This window comes from Medicago truncatula, chromosome 2 (assembly GCF_003473485.1).
Source record: "Medicago truncatula cultivar Jemalong A17 chromosome 2, MtrunA17r5.0-ANR, whole genome shotgun sequence".
Taxonomy (NCBI): Eukaryota; Viridiplantae; Streptophyta; class Magnoliopsida; order Fabales; family Fabaceae; genus Medicago; species Medicago truncatula.
Genome location: NC_053043.1, coordinates 42,570,091 through 42,593,998, shown reverse-complemented (window position 1 = coordinate 42,593,998; position 23,908 = coordinate 42,570,091). Strand labels below are relative to the sequence as shown.

Below are 23,908 nucleotides of genomic sequence, written 5' to 3'. Positions count from 1 at the left end.
TTTAAATAAGGACAAGAACTTCAATGTACCAAAAATATCTTTTGATTATACATGGATACCAAGATATTGTTGCATTTGCCAGTGGTTGACATGTATACACACAATTACATTTTTGGATGAAGATTACAAATAAGAGTAACTGGAAATTTTAAACCCCCTTTGGATAGCAACAACAATTTCTAACTGCATTTCATAGTACTCATGCAAAAAGGGGAGGGGAGAGGAGACGTGAAACTTAATGGCATATGAAGAAATTCATTTGAAGTAATTGGTTACAAAAAAAACTCACTAAATAATGGAAAAGGCAAGAAAGGTATTGATTGAATCTAAAGAGACAAACATCACGAGCAGGGCCAGAATCTGATGTGCAATTCACATGTTAGCCTCCACCTGGGCTTAGCACAAGTGGTTGGTTGTAAACCCTAGAGTACCGAGCTCGATTCCTACTGGTCAAAAATGTCAAAAACAAAGCAGAAAATAAATGTGCTCACCCTGAACAAGGAGAGATGCAATGAGAAAACTAACAGATGAGTCAAGAGTCAAAAATTGCAGGTTTTTAAACATAGCGGCATATCTCGACAAGTTATAACTAATCTCCCCATGTTGATGGACCTCCCATTCCGATTTCTGTTCCTGGAGATGATAGAGACTCCACGTTATGCATTTTGGCACTCTTATGCTTGACAGGTAAAGTTTCTATGCTGCTCACCAATTTCAAATCCTTAGGCACTTGGTCCTGTAGCTTCATTTCACCACCATGATTCAGATTTTCCTGATCCTTGATGTTAAAAATTTCAGCAAATGAAGCTTCGGCATCATCAATAATATCAAATTCACTTTGTTCCTTGTTCTTTCGATTCTTCTTTTTCTTCTCAGTCCTATTAACATTCTCCTCAAGAGCCAAAGCTTTTTCCGAGGGCTTGTTGTCGTCCTTTTTTAGCTTTTTCTTCGTTGATTTATTCTTCGTGTCAGGATCAACAGTACCTGTGAGTTTGTCTTTCTTTTTATTTCCATTATCCTTGTTATGACCTGTATTTTCCTTATCATAGACCCCAGCTTCCTTCTCGGATGCATCAGCAGTTTCCTTTCTTTTTTTATTGGACTTCCTTTTGTCAGCAGCTTCAAGATGATCATCCTCATTTTGATCGACATGATCAAATGAAAAATCATGAGCATCATCGGTCATGTGACCTTTCTCATTCTTTGTATCTTTATCTATTGGTTTGGCGTTGAATACTTGTAGCTTTGGCAATGCATTCTTAATCTGTAACATCATACACATGGTTGTTTAAGGATGAAATTTAAAAATGTCATAAAAACTAACATTTTGAACCAAAAAAAAAACAGGGGGATCACCTTTCTTATAACTTTCTCATTTGTAGCAACAGGATTTCCTTGTAAATTGAGATTTCTCAGTTTGGTGAGTGATTTGAGCACCTACAGTTGCAATACAAGATGAAGGTACATGGTTAAGTGTTCTAGATAATGATAAAATGTTGTTGGAAGAGTTCCAGATGACAAACCTTTATATCTGACCATTTTGCGATCACATTATTCCCCAAATCTAAATTCCGAAGCTTTGAATTGTGCATTAGTTCTTCTGGGAGAGACTGAAATCCAAAAGTTAGCACAATAGTGTACACAATATAAAGCAAAATATTCTAAAGAAATTAAGTCAAAAAGCAAATGTGATATGAATGAACCACATTGAACATTCCAAAAGTATGTAGAATCAAAAAGCAAAGCCGCGTCACGAATTTAAGGCACACCTTAATATCATTGTGAGCAAGACGAAGCTCTGTCAGTTCAACACAAAACTTGAGGGAAGTGTCAATACCCTCAAGCTGACAATGAGAAAGGGAAAGCTGGAACCAGAAGAGGAATTAGGAGAAATCAGAATACAATACTGAAATAACTAATGAGCACCAAAGGAGCTTAACAGCTTAGGGGGAAACTTTACCTTTGTGATGGATTTCACCTTCTTCAGAGCCTCGCCAATTTTACGGATAGGATTTTTAGATAGAACTACAGAAATTAGAGATTTTCAAAAATTATTTGAGCTGGAACCATCAGCAAGATATTATTTGGCCAAAAATAGTTTGCATTTCAAACATACAACAGGTGCATAGTGTGCGCATGTGTCTGTGAGTTGTGTTGCATGCATACAAAAATTTAACAACTGTATGTTGATAAACCTCCTCTTCTTATAAAATCCCTTGGGAAATAGGATCTATCAAAAAGTTTGAATCAATTACTTTAACAGTTTAGAACTAAAGTTTTTGAGTAATTTTTTTTATTTTATTTATACTTCCAGCTTACAAACTCTCTTGTTTTCAAGTAACATTTGCTTTCAAAAAGTGCATCATTTTTATAAATAGATAAAAACTAAGAAGCAATCAAAACTAAAATATAGCCTATTGTGATGAAAGCACAGCATCAAAGCCGTCTCACTCGCTAAAGTCTGAAAAAGATGGACTGTGGCAGAAACTTATCCTACTAGCGCAGAAAATCTTAAGACTTCAAAGAAATTGAAGACAATTAGTCATACCGAGAGTATTCAATTCTTTCATCTGATCAAGATTGCAAATGGAGACAATCTCATTGTCTGTCAAAAACAAAAGTAAACATGATTGTAAAAATTAGAAAGACAGAAATATATATATATATATATATATATATATATATATATATATAAAGATTCACTACTAATATTTTTTGCATGCATTGTTCTAAGTTCAACTTTCAAAATAGACGAGGCTGGCATGTGATAAAGTAAGAAGTCTCACCATTCAAAATCAGGGCACGGATGGTACTAAGTGACCCAATCTCATCCATAGATTTAAGTTTATTTTTTCCTGCATTTAGTACCTGGTTCACATGATCGTATAAAAATGACTCTTACATTCTCATATAACTCATTGCATTTTATTACAAATTATAAGCATAGGCAGGTCGTTCGACAAAAATATGTTTAGTAAATTATGCTGAACATATGGATGTGGAAACAAAACAAACACAAGAAAAAGTAGTGAAATGAAGAATCCCCATTTTCTGAAAATAACTCAGCAGAATGCCACTCTCTGTACAAGCGTAACAACGCTATTAAGACCGTAAGCATTACGCTTTATTAAACATTTAGCATGACCTGTGAGATGAAAGGTTTCTACTTTCTAACAAATATAATCTCAATAACTATAAACTCGAGCACATGGAAATAAATCTGTACTTACCATAAAGATACTCATAACATGTATATTAATAAGATATAAGTACACAAAAATACTGTCACTGGCAAAATAAAACAGCTTATTCATCCGAAACTAAACAATTCTACTCGGTGGCCATTTGACCAAGATAATTTCTATCAGCCATTTGAAATTCAGTTTCATTAGTGGAACTACAATCACATAAATCTCAAGATGAGAAGACTCTCCATGACCTTAATCATACAACTTTGGTTTCTCAATACAATCAGAATTTAATTTTGATACACTGCCAACAAATCACAATCAATCATATGTAAGTTTACAAGTAATTATGATTAAAGTCACATGTTTTTAACGATCTGACTATCCGAGGATTTAAATTGGTTGACAGTGTAAAAATATTTACACTGACAGTGTATATGTATATATATATATATATATATATATATATATATATATATATATATATTAAATCCATACAAATAGAGTTTAATGGATATGCTATGTCAGTGTAAATTAATTTTACACTTGCATCCATTAGGAATCAACTATTTCTCCATATCATACCCTTAAGTGGGGCATATATGTAGTGGGGTAATTTGGTTGAATACACGGTTACTATTGGATGACAGTGTAAAAATTATTTTACATTGTCGGTGCGTATCCTATTTTCCCATAGAAATAGAAATATAGCAAGTTTAGGGCCTGTTTAGATTGCCTTATATTTTTGCTTATGTAAGTTTTTATGTATTATTCATAAGCTTGTCAAGGTAGTTTATGAAAAAACAGCTTATGAAGATAAAATTTGCGTTAGTGAGAACTCATGAATTAACATAAAAGCTTATTTATTTGCATAAGCTATTTTTCACAAGCTCAAAAATAAGCCAATCCAAACAGGCCCTTAACACAAGAAAAGCTATCAATAACAAATAAACCCTTCTAAGCTACCCATACATATAGGATATGGCTTAAAAATTAAACTTTAAAAATAAAAAATATTACTGATATTAACAAAGTAGCTAGCTACTACTTACAGTGAGCTTAGTAAGTCCTTGAATTCCTTCTAAGCTTTCCAATTTATTCTCCACAACTGATAACCACTTCAAAGTAACACATGCCCTCAATCCCTATTACACCACACATACAAAATCCAATCAAATACACTTCAAAAATAAATTCTTAATTTAAAAAAATTAAGAAATAAAATACCTCAAGTGAAGTGAGATTGTTGAATTTTAGGTCAAGCTTTTCCAATTTATTGAAGCTGGCTAAGCATGATACCTGGGAAATTAACAAAGATTCAAAAAAGTTATGATTTTTTAGGGTTTTAACAAAAGGGGTTAGAGAAAAGAAAAGGGGGTGGATGGAAAGTTACATCGGAAAGAGCTTTGTGAGTGAGGTGAAGACTGGAAATTGAACTTGGATTGACGGCATTGTTGTCTTTCAATACCTGCTCAGAGCTCAAACGAGTCATTGCTTCCTCACTTCACTCGTTCAAGGAACAGTGCAATGCTTATGAAGTTTTAACCTAAATCGATAATGGTTTCGATTAGAGGTGTTCGCAAAGCGGTTTGATTCGGTTTTGAGGCTAAAAGTCATCCGAACCGAAAATCATTCGGTTTGATTTGCTTTGATTGACTTTTAAAATACAATATGAACCGAACCAAACCATTGCGGTTTGGGTTGGATCGGTTGGTGCAGTTTTTTTTGGGACACTAGAATTATTTTATTCCAACATTAAAATCGAGTTAAAAACCTAAAACGCAATATATTTTCAACAATGTTTCCGATAATGTTTTTAATTTCATTCCACATTACATTTTCATTTTCAATTTCACCAAACAACATAAACCAAATTAAAAATGTGGACAAAAATTAATTCTATTGTGTAAGAAATGTAAAATACCAAGATTTTATCATTCTCTGTAAGTTCAAGTAGAACATAAATACATTTTGAAATAAAAAGCAAAGAAGAAACTTAACAAGAGAACAAATATGCCATTTTATAAAAGTTTTCATTGAGTTTCTATTAGTATTAGTCTAGGTGACATCGATTTTAATTAGTGTTTTTGCTATGTTGCGGTTTGATTTGGTTTGGTTCGGTTGGTAAAATAAAAACCGAAAACCAAACCAAACTATGCGGTTGAGTAAAAAAATGATCCGAATACATCCAAACAAAATGCAATTTTTTACGGTTTCGATTTGGGCTGGTTCGATTTACGGTTTTTATATTGGATTGGTTTGGTTTTGAACACCCCTAATTTCAAATATTAAAGAAAATGCTTTTTTTTTTTTTCGGTAACTTTTTTTGTTTTTGTTTTGACAAACTGCCTTTTTATTTTACGGTTAATTAAATCATTGATTTCTATAAATATCCATAATTTTATTTTTAGCCGTTACAAAAGTAAATATTTTTATCGGTAATTATTTTTTAGTCGTTACAAATGTAAATAATCGGTGTTTTTAGTCTTAGTAATAAAAGTTATATGTATTTTTTATTTACATCTCAGCTGAACTTTTTTTAGATCACTGGTAGCTCATTTCCTTAAGAATTGAAAGGTTGACATCATAAAAGATACTATGTTTTATTTTTTATAGGTGTAAATGTATGATTCTATGTGGACTTTAGAATAACATATGATTCGATATATTGGGAGTTTCTAAGAGAGGTTATGAGACTTGAAAGTTGAAAGAGATGAACTGGCACACCCAGAATATGGGGCCAGAAATTGCAGAGGTGCAGGATCCGAAGCGGTGGCTGCTACAAGAATGGAATATTCTAAAGCATTCGCTTCTGAAAGAATTTGAACTAATTGTGCCACAGTTGAGAAAGATGTTCAAGATCTCCATGAACATTTGAGTTGGTAAATGGTAATCCAACAAAAAAAGGTTTGTTATTGCAAGGATTTGAGATGGACTCCATTTGTGTACCACTAAGGAGAGAACGTCATTGACATCGACGAATCCAATTGTGACGCCTAAGTCAATTCAACTATTTTCTTTCTCTTTCACATCTTTTTATGTTTACAAAAATTGTATTGTCACATCTCACACTTGAATTAGTCAATATCATGTAACATTATGTCACACAAGTGCAATCCGTCCGAGACAGGGTGACATGTTCTCACCTTTTTTTTCCTTTCCAATTGTTGTTGAAGGATTTAACATAATGATAAACAACAACTAAGTCTTGTCCGTTAATTGAGGTCGGCATAGTATTATATAAAAACCATGTAATACAATGATGAACAAATCAATAAAGTTGGGAATTTAGGATTGTATTTTGGATACCATTTTGGTGTTTATAGGAGTTGAAGGTGACAAATCTATAATTCGTGAATGAACCATAAATTGTGGGAAGGAAAATATTGGCAAACACCATAGCAATAAAGTTGTATTGTAATTTTTAAACTTATTTCGAAACTTAAGTGAACCTTTATAAAACTCTACTGGCGAGTATAAATGTATGTCAACATTGTTGGTAGAGGCGGCAAAAGTACTTTATTGTTGGTTGGAATGAACATTGGCTAAAATAAGAAATGATTTTCGTAACCGAGGAGGATGGGGAGTTAGGGGTAAGAACTTGAGAGAGATTTTTTAATTTCTAACATGTTCTTTCTATTGAAGCAAAACAAATTTGAGACGTATCGAACATTAAATGTGGATACATCTCCCGGTCGAAATTTGAACTTTGATTTACTACATTGAAGAAATTTAATCTCTTCTCATGGACCAAACCTCCTTTGATAGGACTTGATAGCTTTTAATGGTTGTGGGGAATAAAAGTGGGTGACCAATGACATTGATATAAAATATTAAAATACACGGTGGAAGTATATGTGTAGGATTGATAATTTAATAAGAGTGGTAAAATGGTTTGGACACATTATTTTGGAGGGATCATTGGATTGAAAAGGGATCCTTGGATTGCGAGTACAAAATTACACGACAAATTTGATAGATTATTTAACTTGGTAATAGATAAAGATGCGATTTATTTAGTTTTTGAGAAGAGGAGATCATAAATGAGTAAATGAGATTAATAAGATACAATCATACAGGAAAATGTTGCAGACAAATAGGTGTGGGAGATGGGGGTGGGAAAATATATCAAGGAAGGTTTGAGATAAACTAATTGGTGTGGAATAAAATAGTTCCATAAAAATGTCTCGAATGTGTACAAATTCAGAATACTAGTTGTGTGGTTTTCCTGTGTTTGGGTATTGTGGAAGTGAAGAAATAGTTTTTAAAAACAAAAGTTGAGTTGGACAAAGGGTTTGATGAGTTAAAAATTGATCTTTTAATATTTTTTGTGTATGTAACCTGTACATATATCTTACATTTTTCAAGGATATAATACGTTTTGCATAATAGTCAACTACTCAAGCCTAGAATTTCACAAACAAAAATAAAAATAAATATTAAAATTCTTTACCTAAAACAATGCAATTTTGAGGTTGATAGATGTAGATATATCGCATCTTGTTAAAAAAAATGTAGAGATATTGCAAAATCACTAGGGGTGGAGGATAAACAGATTTGTCAGTCAGAAGAATGCTTTTCAGTTGATGTGTAATTCACACAAAAAATGGGCTGACTATATACTTACATTATGCAACAGAGTCCATGTTTGTTGAAAAATGAAACACCGACAAATGGTGTGCTATGCAAAGAAAGTCGTCTTACCATAACAGTTTAATAAAATACACAATAAACAAGACTTAATAACAACCTTAGCACCCCTATAACCACTCATCTGGACCTTCATCATTTCCTGCCATGTTATGTCAGTATATATAGTTGATATGGCAGTTTAACCCGTAGAAAACTGAACTATGACACATTCAGGAAACTAGCAAGATCAAAATGGCAGTCACAATGCAAAACCAATTTTACAAATTGTTATGACCGAAACATTTAAAAGTTTAGGACATGATTAAAGCCTGGCCTAAAACTTATAGCAAATGTAATTCAGCCCAAAAAACAATCCTTCCAGTGAGTTGATAATTAAACACCTCTCGAAAGTCATGATTGATGAGCATTCAGCAGCGCTTTATAAACCATATCAATGAATTGATTGTCCTACCATGCAGCCAAAAAATAGAGAAATTAGAAATTGAGAGGAAAAACAAACAAACAAACAAATAAATAATGGTATAATCTATGCTTCTTAGTAAGGAATAGTGTGACAAGATCATAAATATTACTAGCTCCCAAGAAAGTAAACTAACCTGAACGAGCACCAGCAGAGCATCTCGAACCTTTTCTCTAGAAATAGCTGGGTTTGGAAGGGGAGAAGAAACAGGAGCAAGTGAAGGTGGTGGAGTTGGAGGTGGAAATGGCTGTAGCATTGGAGTACCATAAGGTCGTTGTACAGTACCAGTAGGATGAAGTGGAGGGGCAGTAGGTATGGATGAAGACACAGGGGGCATCATCATTGCTGCAGAAGAAAGGGGAGGAACAAAAAAAGAAGGCTTCACAAGATTTGTGGCTTGGCTGCTGCTGTTGATGGACTCAGGAGCATCATGCTGGGGTGTAAACGGAGTAGATGTTGGAAGAGATGGTATCTGCAAGGTTGGCAGTGGCACAACAGGTGTAGCAGCATGAGTTGGCCCAGAAGAAGAAATTGTAGCAGAAGACTGATAAGGTTGTCCGGTGATCGGAGCATTTGAAGTATTCCCGATACCCATAGCCGCCTGTAATAATAATGTATCAGGAATAAACGACCTGATCAGAACTGAGTTACAAATGTTTAACAAGAACAAATTTGTAAAATATCCATGTGCTGAATATTACATATTTACATACAAATGAAAATGATCATAAGTGGAGCACCATATGCTCATCAGCAGATCTTATAGTTTTGAAATATGTCCAAACAAGTCTAGCATAGAAAAAGTGTGTAAAAAATGGACAACCAATGAAATTTCAATTCAAAATATAAATCCAAAAATGTGAGTCACTAAGAATGTCAGAACTAAAGTAGGTACATGCGTTGAAAGAAGAATTAAAAATTGTATTTGGAATTAATCCCAGTCTTGACCTTATACCCACAAAGGATGGAGTTCAAATCCCCTTGGGGAGAATTGTAAAATGGTTGTTAGTGCCACTTTAATTAATGATTTTCCCCCTTCCCAATTTTAAAAGAAAAAACATCAATTAACTTATCCAGTTTGCATTTGTTAATTTAATTCAATTCTCTTATTCTCCAACATCAATAAGCAGAGAAGACTATTGCGACATAGACGAAAATATTTTACACGAATATGGTTAAAAATTAAAAAAATGAGGAGCGCTTATGTACCAGGGAACCAAAGGACACAAGCAAGATAAGCATGCAAGATATAAAACCAATTCAAGACAATTTAGAAAATGAAAGGAAAAAAGGTCGTCGTAACAAATTATTTGGAGCAAAAGAAAAGTGTTCGCAATGGTACATACACTGAAGAAATTTATAAAGGATGGATCATCAGGAACATCAGCTACATTGGAAGTAATTGATGATGATGGCTCAAGAGGACCATCCATGACTGCCATAGTTGGTACTGCTTCCAGTTCCTCAAATTCACTGCAATAAATGCAAGTGAGGCTTCATTAGTTGAATATGAAGTATAGAGTACAGAAATATGACAATGTATGCATCCATAACTTATCTGTCTACTACAGAATAATCACTTACTGTTGATGTTGAAATCTTTTTGATGGGAATACTACTTTTTTTTTTTCCTAAAGATAAAATGAGGATAGTACAATGAGGGGGAGGGTAAGAGATTATCCAAAGCTTAAGCGGACAAAGTACAAAGAAGAAATCTAAGAATGCAACATGGTGCCAATATTTATGAATATCAAAGATGGGAACCCCCTTGAAAAGGGAAACGGTGCGAATTTCTAAAATGTATACAAATGACACAAAGATAGACAAATTAAAGAACTTATCCCATTCCAAACCAAAATAACATTATACAACAACATGCCCAAGGTGTGAGTTGCAAAGTCATTATATATCGACATGCAAGTGGTGATCTGCACTTATAGAGACAGAACCGTCCATGAAAGTGTGTTGGGAAAGATAGGTATGACCCATCAAAGTAGAGTTACATGAGATAGAGATCAGACAGAACTCGCAAACAAAACATGCAACAGAAAGAGAAGTCGTCCATGAAGATCACTTCAAACCCCATGCATTTGTCAAATGCATGGATATGAATATATAATAGTAGAGTAGAACGGGGTAGATAGAGCAAAGAAATATAATAATATTGATTAAACCAGCTCTGCCATTCATTGGAGAGCAATAAGGTGTTGCTAGAAACATATAATTACCTCTTTGTAGAAGAGACCTTTAACTTTGGAGGCACCTTGGCATATGCATTAAGAATCCTGAAAATTAGCCAAACATAAGTGAGAATATATATATGATGACCAGATGCACATGTGTACGCCTGTGAGGTGAGAATTTAATGATGATTTTATGAATTACAAATCAATTTAGATTCATAAGAACATCAGAAACCAAAGCCACCACTAAATAAATAATCTATAATTTATATACTTTTCTCGGCCCTAACAAAAATTGTACTTTTGTATGCCTTTCTAAAATTCTAACAACAAATACAATGCACACCATTCAAAGCCTATCTATCCACTGCTAATGTTCGCCGTTTCTTAGATAACTTACTAGGAAATAGTTGTAATAAACTTTTTTCCCCATTGAATGTGTCTAAAGTACAATTCTGATTATTTATTTTTTGCAGGTTTTACAAGGAAATCATTTCGACAATAAAATATCAATAACGATAAATCAAGGTTTTTCCTATTCTCAAAGAAGTGCAACAAATTTCTAGTCTGGGTGTATAGGGAAATATCTAAAGGATTGTATATATTAACATAAATCTGCAATCCAGGGTAATGCTCAAAAGATTAGATATTTTAAGTAAATTATTGAACAAAAAAGTCAATTATTGCCTAGTATGTGTCATCAATGGTATACCATCAACTAACTTCATAACCCTCCAACTAATGGTCGTAAATTGAAATTGACTGGCATACAAAACAAATACTGTATTTGGACGTTAACACTTAAGTTCAACTAATCATCCAGAGGAACTGGCAGAGGGAGAGATGGCACATCCAAACCCTAATAGGTACAGCACATTGGTGTTTAGCTTTCAAAACTATAATGGTAAATTACCCTTTATTCCAGGGAAATATTTTCTGAAATTGTATTAACTACTCTTTAAAATCCTACATTCCTAAATCTCTCTAATAAATATATTATTATAAGTTATTTTGAAAACAAAATATACAAGTTCAAACATGGAGTATTCTCCCTTGACAATTCAGATACACCGCAAGAGCAAACATTTTCACCAAAACGTGAAAACAATACCTGCTAAAAAGATTTGCAACCTCTTCACATTCGCGAGCATTATAGAACCAAATACCATTCACTTCTTGAGCAGCATTTCTATACAATAGATATGGAACCTGAATTTCATACTCGAAATCCCCCAGGAGGTTTTCCACCAAATTTTCTGCTTATGCCAACAATGACAAGGATTAAATACATACATGGAGATAGGGCATTATCAATTCTCAATCACCACCAATCACAAAAGTATATTTTCATCCACAAAACAATATCTACAATACAAATGTACAATTTTTGATTAATAATTCGCAACACTCTAAATATCACTTTTATCAATAGTGGATTGCGGAAAATAGCAAAATGCTGAAAAACCTACTATGTGAAATGATAGCAGATACTCAGATAGTGTTGCGGGCAAATAGTAGAAGCCAAATAGCAGTTGAAATAAGTCAATAATTAAATATAAAAAGGCATGTTGCATGAAAATTAAAAAGGGAATGGAGGCTAAGCATGGCTTGCATATTGAAAGGCTGGCACATTACGGTGAATATAAGAGTAATAGTCACCAACTCTTCAGTTTTTCAATTTTAAAAATAGGTCATGTCTGGTGCACACGCAGACTCTTTGTTTACTATTTTTAAAAACCCTAAAATTCGCTTTTTTCATCTATTGCCGCTACATCTGGTAACAAAAAGTGGAATAGCAGCTGATATTGGCTATTGTCATATAATAGTGAAACTAGTATAAAATTGTGGTTTTTATAAGTGATCCCTCAACATCCACTGTGATATAGTGCCACTATTTGACAACACTTCAAAATATTGAGTGCAAGATGCAGAAAATGGAGGCCGATAGCCAAACCTAAAACAAGTTCTATAAATTTAAGTATAAAAGAATACCAACTAACTATAAAATATATTATTACCAAACACGAGCAAATATAGAGGAATAATTACATACTTAAATATTCCAAGACCAGAATGTAACTCAAAAAACTATACTAAAAATACTAACTTTCCAACAACCTAGGTGACAAACTGAAATTTATGCAGCCACCATATTAACAGAAAATGTAATAGCATCTGATTCAAGCATTTCTGATTTGACGACAGTGTTTTGATCTCACTTCCTATCAGTGTTGTTAAATAGAAGTTATACAGCGCAAATAGAAGTTAAAACCACTAGTGTTTCACAATATAAGATGGAGTACAAAATGTTGTCATATTGCAGCTATAGTGGCGGGCGCTAAAGCAATATTGAGTAGCGGATTTTTAAAAATCATTTTCCCCTATCGGTGATTGATAACACTGCTTAGTATAGTCTAGTTTACAAATAATCCATTGGACACATGTTTGGGAGCAAAACATAAGTTCTCATAACCAAACCAAATAAGAAAATTTAACAAAAATTGAAAATTTTTAGAATCAACAAAAACAGACAGACTCACTAACCAGTATTCCGACGATTCATCACAATAAACTGAAATCTTGGTTGAGTATTTCTGAAATTAAAAAAACAAAACCACAATTAACCTCAGTTAAAAACAAATTCCCAATTAAACCACTTAAATCAATTAAAACCCATCAACCCCGTTAACAAAATACAAAATTTCAAACCTCTTAACAACAAAGAGAGATCCTTCAACATCCTTACGACTCTGCAAAACAATCAAACACAACATTGAGAGAGAAACTAACTAGAGAGAGAAAACACAAAAAAAAGGGGGTGAAAATGAACGAACCCATTGGCTAAGATCGATGTTAAACTCATAGAACGTAACATGAGCAGCAGTAATGAGAATTTCCTCAACGAAAGGGTCAATTCGTTGGAGAACAGTGAGATTGAGAAGCTTAGTGCTTTGTTGGTCGAGATTCGGCATCAATTTCCCGTTCTGAGACATTGTTGAGTTAGGGATTGAACCCTAGAATTGAAAATTGGGGATTAGGGTTAGGGTTAGGGTTGGGTGAGAAGGAGAAGATGATGAAAGACGTAGAAAGAGTGCAATGGAAAATGAAATGCAGGTGAACCCGTGTTTGAGTCTATCAGACTCAGCTTCTTCATCAAGAAATAGAATTTTGAAATTACTTAAATAACCTTCCAACTAATTTGTTAATTACTCCCTCTCTTTTTAGTTTGTGCAACTTTTTAAGGTTTTATTTGTCCATCCATCAAAAAATAAAAAGGTTTTATCTGTCCAATAAAAGAAAATATTGCAATAAAAACTAACGTTAATTTTCCGACAATATCTTTTTTGACAAAAGAAAATATTTAATCTATAGATCACACTTAGGATTGTTCTAAAAGTGAATGCTACAATAATCATCTTTATAAATGATCTACCTGTATCGATGTTAAAGATTAAATTATCAAAAAATTCAACGGCATTTGACAATAATCTTTAGAGGTAAAAGTTCACATCTTTTAACGTGACATGATTAGAGATGGTTCAATACAAGTTACATATTTATTTTTTATTGTTTTAATTAATCTAGAATCAATTAAGTTATCATCTAACTTAAATACTCCCACCTTAAAAAGAAAACGCCTACTTCAAAACAATAATGTATGTTACTATTGAAATTTTAAATATTTTTTAATTTTTGATTCACGATGGACCAATATATGTGAATGATATATATATAAAAAAATATGCAATCCTTAAAAAAAAAAAAAAAAAAGAATATGCAACCAATATTTGTGAATGATATATGTTTGTGTTACATATATATTCCATATATGCTAGTTAATATATTCATAAAAACATCTATGATTAATATTATCACTGTACCGGGTATTTTTACTAGTATTCACCGAAAATCTAAATTATTAACATATTTATTCTTCAAATATTTCCAATTTTTTACGGCTATTCTAAAATATTGTTTAATTAACAAGTAAACAGTTTGGAAGTAGACTTCAAGTTTTCTTCTGGTAAAATGTGAGAGAGTAGACTTCAAGTTTTCTTCAACCTTAAAAAAATGTATTTTTCTTCAAAAAGAAGCATGTTTGACATCTCTCGTGGTGATGTTGAGGGTGTTTTATTCTAGTTAGTGGTTATGATGATTAATTAACAAACAAGTCTATTTACTAACTGATGGTTTCTATTGTAGAGTTATTTGAGGAGGGTTTGTAACACTTAACTCAATTACGATTAGCAATGTTGATATTATTAGGCTAAACATCTTTTAGATGATATTTATCGTTACATTTACAAACTAAAAAAAAAATTATTTGATGAGGTAAATAAAAAAAAGAATAAATCATCAATTTAATTTGTAATTTACTTTTTAATTTAATCTCCAACTATATTAATATACTAACCAATACTCCATCCGTTTCTAAATATAAGCAAATTTTACTTTTTAGGTTCATTCAATTAATGATGTATGTGGTACGTATTATGAACCACATACATCATTAATTGAATGAATCTAAAAATTAAAATTATTTATATTTAGAAACGGAGGGAATACCTCCTTAAAATTAAATTACTAACTAATCCTTAAAATATATGAAATTCATCGGTTAAGTTTATAAATACATAAACGAAAAATGACGAATTTCATATATTTTAGATATTAACGACTGACTTAAATTTTTTTTTTTTTAAGGGGGAGTGACTTAAAATATTAGCCAGTTAAATTAATTCCTAGCACATAAATTTCATGTGAAGAATGTATCTGAAAATCAGGGAAGGAAAAAAAATGCTTGAGTAGTGAGTGAGTACACAGCTTAATTTTAATTAAATAAATAAATCCGACCTTAAATGGCAACTGCAATGGCAACAGAAATCCTATCCAAGGAGGGTACCCAAGACATAAATTTGGAGGGAATGACAGTGGACACGTGAAAAAACTGCTTCTGTTTTGTCTTTTTTTTTCTTTCGTCTTTTGGTCCATGCCCTCTTTGTCCTGTCAAAAACTAGTACCTTTGACAAGCATATCATAATCATAATTACTGCAGTTGTGAAAACAAGGTAGCTTTTTTTTTTTTTCCCACCACTTAAATGTGTCCAAAAGTACACTTTCAAAAAATAAAACCACCATTTTGTTCTATTAGTGTACTTATGAATAAATGTGTGATTTTTTAGAAACAGCCGTGGAAAGGAACTCTAGTAACTACTATTCTTTTCGGTAAAAATTTTGTTGAGAGTCTCACATTATATGAGATATGGTTATTTTTTATTTTACAAGTCGATTTTATAGAAATTTAATTAAGTCTAGTTCATATTTTTTAAAAACATCAGAGTGTATTCAAATAGTATAACTAAAGAACTTCTATGGTACACCTGCAAATTAAAGTATATCGGTACTCATACTTCAAAAATCTTTAAATTAATTACTATTTTTATGGAATAAAGAGCTATTTGTTGATATTTATATTTTAGAAAATATCATTTTGTTGTTTATAAAAATCATACTAATTTTTTTTTTTTACATTTTATTGTTTTTGGTAAATAAAATTTAATTATTATAATTATAGATGATAGAAAATAATTTTTCTCTTCAAAAAATAATACATTTAACTATTAATTTATTGATTTAGTGTACCAATACACTCAAATCTTTGGGTGTACAATAGAATTTGTCGTATAACTATCTACTTAAAATTTATTGAACATCATGTTAAACATAAATTTATAAATTGGTGCGGTTTCGCTAGGTATGTGAAATATATTTGTTGAAATTTAAAGCCTTGCTGTTTTAAATTACCTTGCGAGGGAAAACTATTATCACCCTATTCTTTTTATGGCACATGCTAGGTGCGCAAGTGGGTAATGTCGCGCAATGTACACAAGTTTGTTTAACGGATCCTTCTTTGTGCCAATGAAGTTTCCATTGAACTTGTTGTATTCGGTGTCGTGGGCCACGAAGTTGTAGATCAATTATCGGTGTCTCATCATCAAAAACCAAAAACGTGGAACATAACAAAAACACGAGTTCAAATCAAACTCAACATTTAGATGAATTCAATGGACGAAAGTTTGTCAATAAAATAAGAGTGTGTTTGGAACCATGATCACCTCTTCATCCACCGCACGTCTAATCAAAGCTAAAAGAAAAGAGATAGATCAGTTTCACAGCAGGATTCCTGGAACAAACTCTTCCTGAACCTACCACTTCCAACTTATCGAATAATTCCCTCGAGACAATGTATCATTTGCTTTGTTGACCGCTTCCATCTCAATGTTTCAATCATAGTGCTTCTATTGCCCAATGATCTAATGTATTCAAAAGTCACAATAACAATTGAAGATCCAAAGGACAGAATTTCAACGGCTCACAATTCATTCTTAAAGAGTCATCAACTCTATTACAACCGATCCTTCCCATTTCAATCGCCATTGAATTAGAAATTTTATACAACTTGCCTAAAATTCTACTGAAATAATTTTCTAACAATTTAAAACATTTTGTACAAAATTTCATTCACCCAATACCAATTTCAATACAAATACTCCTACATGTTATTTTCTTTAGTTAAGGATCCCAAGATGGTTAAAGACCGGCAACTTTGGCAGAGTGCCTAAATGGTGATTGAGTAATAAAATATGCATCAAGTAATCAAATTGGATAAATATAATCGTCCCATACAGATGTATAATAGATTTGGCCCTTGAAAAATGTTGCAAATAATCTCTCATTTATCAAACTTGGGATTACACTAACAAACTAAATTATATTATTTGCTCAATTTTCTCTCTAACAACTTAGTGAAGACGTGAGATACGAAAACATACTAGAGTAAATACAGGATATTTATTTATTCGATCTGGATGACAATTGAAAACTTAAGTTCCATGATTTTTTTAACGAACTAAATCTCGTGTCATTCAGTAGCCTTTCCTTTACGTCTGCTACTGCTGCCAGTTTCCAACAAGTAACAAATCATAGAATCAACATCATCCCCAAATATGCTGTATGCCTCAATTGCTTGCAGGTAACTAAATCCCATCGATAGTAACATATTCATGCTGCTGCTAAGATTAGAATTATTTCCTTTCCCACTTTCCATCTTGGGATCACTACCTGACGATCCTGCAACTCACATTAATACACCAAGTTAGCTTTATTTAGTCCACCAAATTTCAACAAATACATCAAGACCAAGTACCGACAATATGAGTCTGTCTACTGATAGATTTAAGATGGGTGAATTTGGGGGGGAAAATGCAAGAAAACTTCTTAAACTGCTTTTGTTAAACTTGATTTCATAAGGTATTAATGCTTTTGCAACCAATAGAACTGCAAGATTGCTTTTAAAGCAAATAAACCAAATTGTATGAGAAGAGATACTAACTTGCTCCAGAGGAAGATGGCTCAGCAGTTGACGTAGACGACTCTCGATTGCCAAGTTGTTGCTTAAATGTACCACCGGCAAGGTATTCAGCCCGAGAAGCTTCCATCACGGCAAGTTCAATTTCCTTCTCTGTGAGCTCAAGATCAGAGTAAAACCGCCCCTCAGCTAAAAGTGCCTGTCAGAAGGAAGTTGTAAAAACCAGCAGCGTCAAGTTCAATTCAAAGAACAAAAAGTATTCACGCTGTTAAAAATTTCAAGTCAAAATACTTGCATTATCGATTTGTTGGTCTTGCTGAGATTTAATAGCAGCCTTGACTTGATCTTTGTCAACATTTGTCTGCATTGTAAATGAAAATGTACCGTCAACCATCTTCCAATCAATCTCTGTTCAATGTAATATTGAGACAATTACCAAGTTATATAGGGCCCTTTCTTTGGGGCTTCTATAATACTCAATGTTTTCTATAGATACGCACAACACAAATTTGTGTTTTGTCAGTTGGAAGATTAACAAGTATTATTAACATTTGCATCATACAATAAAATAGAAAGAAGAAAAGAATGATGCATTGTATACAATAGCAAAGTACTCACCCCACGAAGAGAGCTGAACCCGAGTCCTGCACCAATTGTGGGACGCCGTGGGTCAACAAGGGAGTTGTAATGGTTACCATGATGAAAACTTAGGCGTACTGGTGGCGTATCGGTGTCATAACTTCCATGAAATGTATTGATAGGCTCTGCATCAGTAAGTTATGTTATTAAATAATATAGTAGATGACTAACAAGCAACAACTACAAAAAATGTAAGATAAGCTCTACCTGTGGAGTAGGAGTATATATGAATAGGTCGATTATACATTTCACACATGGCTTGGATCTCAACATTGTTCCCATAAACCTGCCAGGAAGGGTTAACATATTTACGCCTATTCAAAAAAGTTAAAAAGTACCAACTATCAACATAAGCCAACAAACTAAACTGCATGTGGTGTTAGAACTGAAATATAACGGAGTAAAATTCAAAGTGATCCCTTATTTTAGAGGGAAAGGTAAAAGTTGTCAACTCAATCATTAACAAGAAAATCAAGTGAATAAATTCCAGAAAATCCTGTAATGTGTTTACATGTAATAAACTAAAAGCAACAATTTTTTTTTTCCATTAGTTGTTGAGATCTCTCTTAATTTACTTTATCAAGTGTGCACTGACTATAGAAAATATAAATTCTGCGTGAATTTGACACATTCAAAACCAAGTGGAAGTTCTTAACATGTGAGATTTGAGATACACAATGATTAGAATTTCATTAAGAATAACATGTCATCTCTTTATCGTATGTGATGGGCTATAACAAAAAAACCAGTCAATGCTAATATCTACACGTTATAGGTTCAATAACTTCAAAAGACAAGCTTCACTTTTAACTAATATATGATTTTAGGTATAACTGTAACTGTAACTTCACGGTTGAAAAAGTAAAGACCAAGTATACATAAAAAGTTTGGGAAATAAAATGTCACGACACACCAAAAGACTCAAGAGTTACCAACTAACTATTTTAAATCAAATTCATGCTACAGATACACAGATAAACTATTAATGAATTTAAAATTTTGCAAAGCACACACAGCCAAACACACTTCTTTAAAGGAAATCTGTGTCACAGCTATAAGGGAGTAAAATTAACAGCCACTGCTGCACCTAAATTAAACACCAAAGACCCAAGTCTATATCCCCGCCAATTCTATGGACTATTCGATCATAGCATGAATGCCAAATAATTCCCTTTATCACGACAAGGTGATATAATTGCCAAATTTCTCATAGAAAAAAACTAAATGTTCATGAAAGAACTGCAAAGCTAAAGTAAAATAAGCTTGTCTGAACATCTTAGAAGAGTAAAGCATGGCACAACGTAACTAGCAGGAAAAAGAAAATAACTGAATGAAGAGCGGAAAGTGGAGAAAAAATGACGACTTAATCACAGATAACAATCTAAATATCTTGAATAAAACAATGTGGTTTAAACAAAAAAGGGCCGGGAGAAGGGAACAATCATAACCCACATCTGGATTATTTTGCATGTAAAAAGTATTTGCATGTGAATTTTCAACTACCGGTTGCATAAATCACTCCTGTTAGTACAAAACAAATTTCAAAATATTTGTGGAGATGGTGTAAGCTAAATATGGGTTGGGCGAGGGGAACAATCAGAACCCACAGCCAGATTAATTGGCACACTGAAGTGTGTACATGTGCTTTTTCAACTGCTAATTGCATTAATCACTACCATAAGTACAGCTTTCAAAACATTTGTGGAGATTCAAACCTAAATATTTAGAAATTTGTTTGAAAAACAATACATGCAAGGGAAATTTTGGCATATTTGTTTTAGAAGCCTAAAAGCCCAGCAAATGCAGGCGTAGGTTTATAAAACATATAAAACCACATAGAAGCCTAAATTATGTTCCGACATACCTTATCTCTTCTCTTCCTCTTACAGTATGAGGTAAAACCTTCTGTTATAAATTGAGAAAAGTGATCCCTCTCCCGCTCCTAAAGACATGAAATCAGAATGTGCGACAAAATTAGTTTGATCACCAGACAATATTTCAATAGAATTAAAAGGTATATGAAAAGCAAGACCAGAAGAAAAATATGCCATCTAAGCAAAAGTGAGAAAATAAGATGTAGTAGTGCAATAAACCACAGGAGTGTAACCAGAATGAGCAAATCTAATGAGTTAGCCTATATAATATCATATCATTTTTGTAAGAACATTTTTTCCTTCATAACAGTGGGTGAGCAAGAAACGACCACGAGGTTGCATTTATACCGCTAAATTTACATTTATACCACATGAGTGTAACAAGAATGAGCAAATCTAATGAGTTAGCATTTATACCACTAAAATTACACTAAAACATGGAATGGAATTAGAATCATGCCATGATGGGAGGTTAGTTTGATTCACAGTCCACAGGCAATATTTATGTAGAATTAGAAATAATTATCAAAAGCTAGACCAGAGGAGAAATGGGCCAGCTGAACAAAAATGAGAAAATATGATGTAACACAATACATCAAGGGAGTTAAACCAGAATGAGCAAATATAATGTCTGGATAATAGCATTATTTATGTAAGAAAATTATTTCCTTCATTCCATTTGTTGGCTTAGGTTTAATATGCTTGAACTAGAGCAGACTACTCTTAGAAGTTAAAGTTCAGGACTTCATTATCTCCAACACTGTTCATGTTTCACTTTCAATTACTTCTAATAACAATATATTAGTCCCTTATTCCTTGCTTATTTACATCTTAAAAGATAAAAACACCCATTCTCACTAACTCATTCTCAAAAGTCAAAACCCTAACATTTCTTTGATTTTGTAACAAAAGGTCATAAGTCTGGCCAGCTATAATAAAAAATTCATGCTGCCCAGCCCCAGGCATTCTGGCGTGCATAGACTTAGTGAAACCTAGATGCATTTAAAAACCTTCAATATGAATCGCTAACCTAAAATCAAATCTTCTTAAATCCTAGTTTTAGAACCACCTATGGCAGACTGGTAGTGGCAGTGTTCCTAATTCTGCAGAATGTCACTAATTGATAGAAAATTCACTTATTATCACAACCACAAAACCCAGGGACCTTCATAATAAATTCCTCATTTTGCGAGAATACCATTTAAACCCGTGGAAATCAAATCAGTAAGTCATAAAATTGATTAGAAGCTAACCTAATAGGTACAATACATTACGATCCAACAAAGCAGAAATATGGATACTGAAGGAAAAATATATTTAGCCCAACATTAACATACCATATAATCTACACTCATCTGCCTGACCAAATCATACAATTCTGAGTCCCCGTACACTTGGTCTGCAACAGCACGGAAAAGGCAATTCCCATCCTCTGACATTCTTTTTACTTCAAAGCCTTTTACCCTTCTAATATCAATTTCAAACTGTCGCTCTCTTTCCTGACATGGATGCAAATACCATTTCAATATAAGATATTATCTCAGTGAAGGCCATGAATCAACCTTCTAATTAACTAATATATAAACATGCAATAGTGCATTACAAAACCTTCAAGCACTATGATACAATCATAAAACCCAACATTAACATGCCAATATAGGAAACCTAACAAACAACTCTTTCAAAACTAGGCCGCAATGATGCAAGCAAGTTTAGTTTAGTCATAACTAGAAATAAATGATGAAGTCTAAATGAAGTAGCCCAGTTAAAGTGTAGGATAGTTTATCAGAGTTAAACATTACTTCATTACTGTGGTTCTTCTCTTATAGCATTGAAGAGAAGGACCAAATTATCCACCTTATTCCTACAAGTCTCTTGGTAGAATAATCCATAAAAATTATGTCCTACATGTATCACGAACAAGGTCATTTGTAACAACATTACTTTAACCTAACACCTCCCTCGCCTAACTGGGGATATAAAAAAAATTATGCAATTAAGCTCATGAGAACATACACCAATTAATTACTTAACAAGAACAAGGTAATCATCAACTTACTACGTCATCATAAGAGGACACATAGCATGGATTTTGTTCATCAGCACTATTATACCCTTCACTTTCACTATGAGCCCGGGGAGATGAAGGTCGAGACTCAGCAGGCGAAGTCCTAGCCGAAACAACAACAGGCCACGCAGATCCTCTCCTTGGTGATCCTACATTAACAGCATTAGGAGACCCCGATGCACTCCTTCTTGAATTTAAGTTAGTTGATGAAGGCTTAGGAGGTGGAACAGGTGGAGGTGGAGGAGACGAACCACCACCACCACTAACAACAGGATTATCCTCACACAATCCCTCCTTCTCTATCACTGGTCTTTCCCTCGATTCTTGCAACCCCTCAACCTCTTCTTTAACATCTTTCCCAGGAAGATCAACCAAAACTTCATTTCCTAAAGGAGTATGAGTATCATTCTCCTCAAAATGAAGACTTTCCATTAAAGGGTCATCACCCTTTGCCCTATTACTACTCCCAGCATACTCCAAAACATCATCAGCAACAACCAATCCAGGCTCCTCCTCTCCACTTTCCTCATCCTTGGTAACAGATTGTACCTGTGTAACCTGCTCCGGCCGAACCGAAGAAGACCCAGCACGATTAGGGTTAGGGTTAGAATTAGTGTTCTGAGAACTACCACTAGCAGCAGAAGAACCACGTTGAACATAGATACGAGTCATGCTTCTTAGTGACCCAAAACCCTAATCCAAAAGAGTTTATCGCGTGTTCTTGCCTTGGGAGCAGTGATTCCAATGCCTTTGCTGAACGATTTCTTCAGATCCTCGCAACAAAACGTTCTCTGCATTCCCCTAATAATTCTCATCAGACCCAAATCCTTCAACTACTTTAAACAACAAAACCTTCTTTGAGATGTCGAATTTACCGAGATTTTTCACCACCGTTGATTCAGCTTCCTCCTCCGCAACCGCAACCTGCAACCACCTCCCAAAAAAACTTCATCAAAAAAATCATTTTTTTTTTCAATTCGTAACAAGAATCGCACGCGGAAAATCGAATCGTGAATATTTAACAGGGAGAGAAATGAGAGATGAAGTTAAACCTGTGAGAATCGAAAAAATTGATGAAAGATTAGAGAAATTGGGGAAAATATTAGGGTTTTGTGTCGGAGAAAAAGGGGAAAGAAAAAGAAAACTGAGAAAAAGAAATGGGAAGAAGAATGCGATAGCGTTTTTAACGGTGGAAGGAAAAGAGAGTGGCACGTGAGATAGAGGTTAGGTTATGACACGTGGTTAGTTTATACAGTTGATGGCACGTGCTATCTTAGTCAATAAATGGTTTGTGATGATAGATGAACGGTGGTTTAGTGACTCAGATCATTGCTCTAAGGTGGTGGTAACAAGGATTTTTTTTCTTTTTTGTAAGATAGCCACGGCCGTCCCTGTGACATAGGAGGTTTGGCTCTCTTTTTAAAATAGTCTTCTAGTAAAATAAAACGTAATTTTTTTGTGTGGTTAAATTTCA

General features: G+C 33.4%; 3 protein-coding genes across 6 annotated transcripts; all 3 read right to left on the bottom strand.

Moving 5' to 3' along the window:
• Window positions 1-26: 26 nt before the first annotated feature.
• On the bottom strand, window positions 27-4,741 carry LOC11412416 (leucine-rich repeat-containing protein 9). The gene is made up of 10 exons (XM_003596816.4): window positions 4,582-4,741; window positions 4,416-4,487; window positions 4,241-4,333; window positions 2,787-2,868; window positions 2,549-2,605; window positions 1,961-2,025; window positions 1,770-1,865; window positions 1,524-1,610; window positions 1,357-1,437; window positions 27-1,264 (listed from the first exon to the last, which is right to left on the bottom strand). The coding sequence occupies exons 1-10, from the start codon at window positions 4,678-4,680 to the stop codon at window positions 590-592; spliced, it is 1,407 nt and encodes a 468-aa protein (XP_003596864.1). The 5' UTR covers window positions 4,681-4,741; the 3' UTR covers window positions 27-589.
• A 3,003-nt stretch (window positions 4,742-7,744) lies between these two features.
• On the bottom strand, window positions 7,745-13,623 carry LOC11414400 (mRNA-decapping enzyme-like protein). 2 transcript variants are annotated; one of them, XM_039830736.1, is made up of 9 exons: window positions 13,319-13,623; window positions 13,194-13,234; window positions 13,029-13,078; window positions 11,596-11,740; window positions 10,530-10,586; window positions 9,648-9,774; window positions 8,438-8,902; window positions 8,222-8,288; window positions 7,745-8,034 (listed from the first exon to the last, which is right to left on the bottom strand). In XM_039830736.1, the coding sequence occupies exons 1-8, from the start codon at window positions 13,475-13,477 to the stop codon at window positions 8,232-8,234; spliced, it is 1,101 nt and encodes a 366-aa protein (XP_039686670.1). In that variant the 5' UTR covers window positions 13,478-13,623; the 3' UTR covers window positions 7,745-8,034; window positions 8,222-8,231. The 2 variants fall into 2 exon arrangements, with proteins under 2 accessions (XP_039686670.1, XP_003596866.1); XM_003596818.4 differs by having other exon boundaries at window positions 7,745-8,288; window positions 13,319-13,622.
• Window positions 13,624-17,129: 3,506 nt separating this feature from the next.
• LOC11406053 (OVARIAN TUMOR DOMAIN-containing deubiquitinating enzyme 6) lies at window positions 17,130-23,626 on the bottom strand. Of its 3 annotated transcripts, XM_003596802.4 has the most exons (10): window positions 23,487-23,626; window positions 23,310-23,358; window positions 22,426-23,225; window positions 21,704-21,865; window positions 20,357-20,434; window positions 18,700-18,778; window positions 18,472-18,617; window positions 18,149-18,214; window positions 17,878-18,052; window positions 17,130-17,615 (listed from the first exon to the last, which is right to left on the bottom strand). In XM_003596802.4, the coding sequence occupies exons 3-10, from the start codon at window positions 23,104-23,106 to the stop codon at window positions 17,407-17,409; spliced, it is 1,596 nt and encodes a 531-aa protein (XP_003596850.2). In that variant the 5' UTR covers window positions 23,107-23,225; window positions 23,310-23,358; window positions 23,487-23,626; the 3' UTR covers window positions 17,130-17,406. The 3 variants fall into 3 exon arrangements, with proteins under 3 accessions (XP_003596850.2, XP_024632390.1, XP_024632392.1); XM_024776622.2 differs by having other exon boundaries at window positions 22,426-23,358; XM_024776624.2 differs by having other exon boundaries at window positions 23,310-23,581.
• Window positions 23,627-23,908: the final 282 nt, after the last annotated feature.

Bases quoted from the DNA above. Each gene is read 5' to 3' on its own strand.
- LOC11414400 (XM_039830736.1), bottom strand. From the start codon at position 13,477: ATGTCTCAGAACGGGAAATTGATGCCGAATCTCGACCAACAAAGCACT. The intron at 11,741-13,028 runs GTTAGTGAGTCT...TGGCATAAGCAG, and splicing joins GATGAATCGTCGGAATACTG to AAAATTTGGTGGAAAACCTC. The intron at 9,775-10,529 runs GTAATTATATGT...CATTTATTGCAG, and splicing joins AAGGTCTCTTCTACAAAGAG to TGAATTTGAGGAACTGGAAG.
- LOC11412416 (XM_003596816.4), bottom strand. From the start codon at position 4,680: ATGACTCGTTTGAGCTCTGAGCAGGTATTGAAAGACAACAATGCCGTC. The intron at 4,334-4,415 runs GTATTTTATTTC...GTGGTGTAATAG, and splicing joins ACAATCTCACTTCACTTGAG to GGATTGAGGGCATGTGTTAC. The intron at 1,438-1,523 runs GTTTGTCATCTG...TTGCAACTGTAG, and splicing joins CAAAATGGTCAGATATAAAG to GTGCTCAAATCACTCACCAA.
- LOC11406053 (XM_024776622.2), bottom strand. From the start codon at position 23,106: ATGACTCGTATCTATGTTCAACGTGGTTCTTCTGCTGCTAGTGGTAGT. The intron at 18,618-18,699 runs GTAGAGCTTATC...TTACTGATGCAG, and splicing joins TATATACTCCTACTCCACAG to AGCCTATCAATACATTTCAT. The intron at 18,215-18,471 runs GTGAGTACTTTG...TTTACAATGCAG, and splicing joins GGTTCAGCTCTCTTCGTGGG to ACAAATGTTGACAAAGATCA.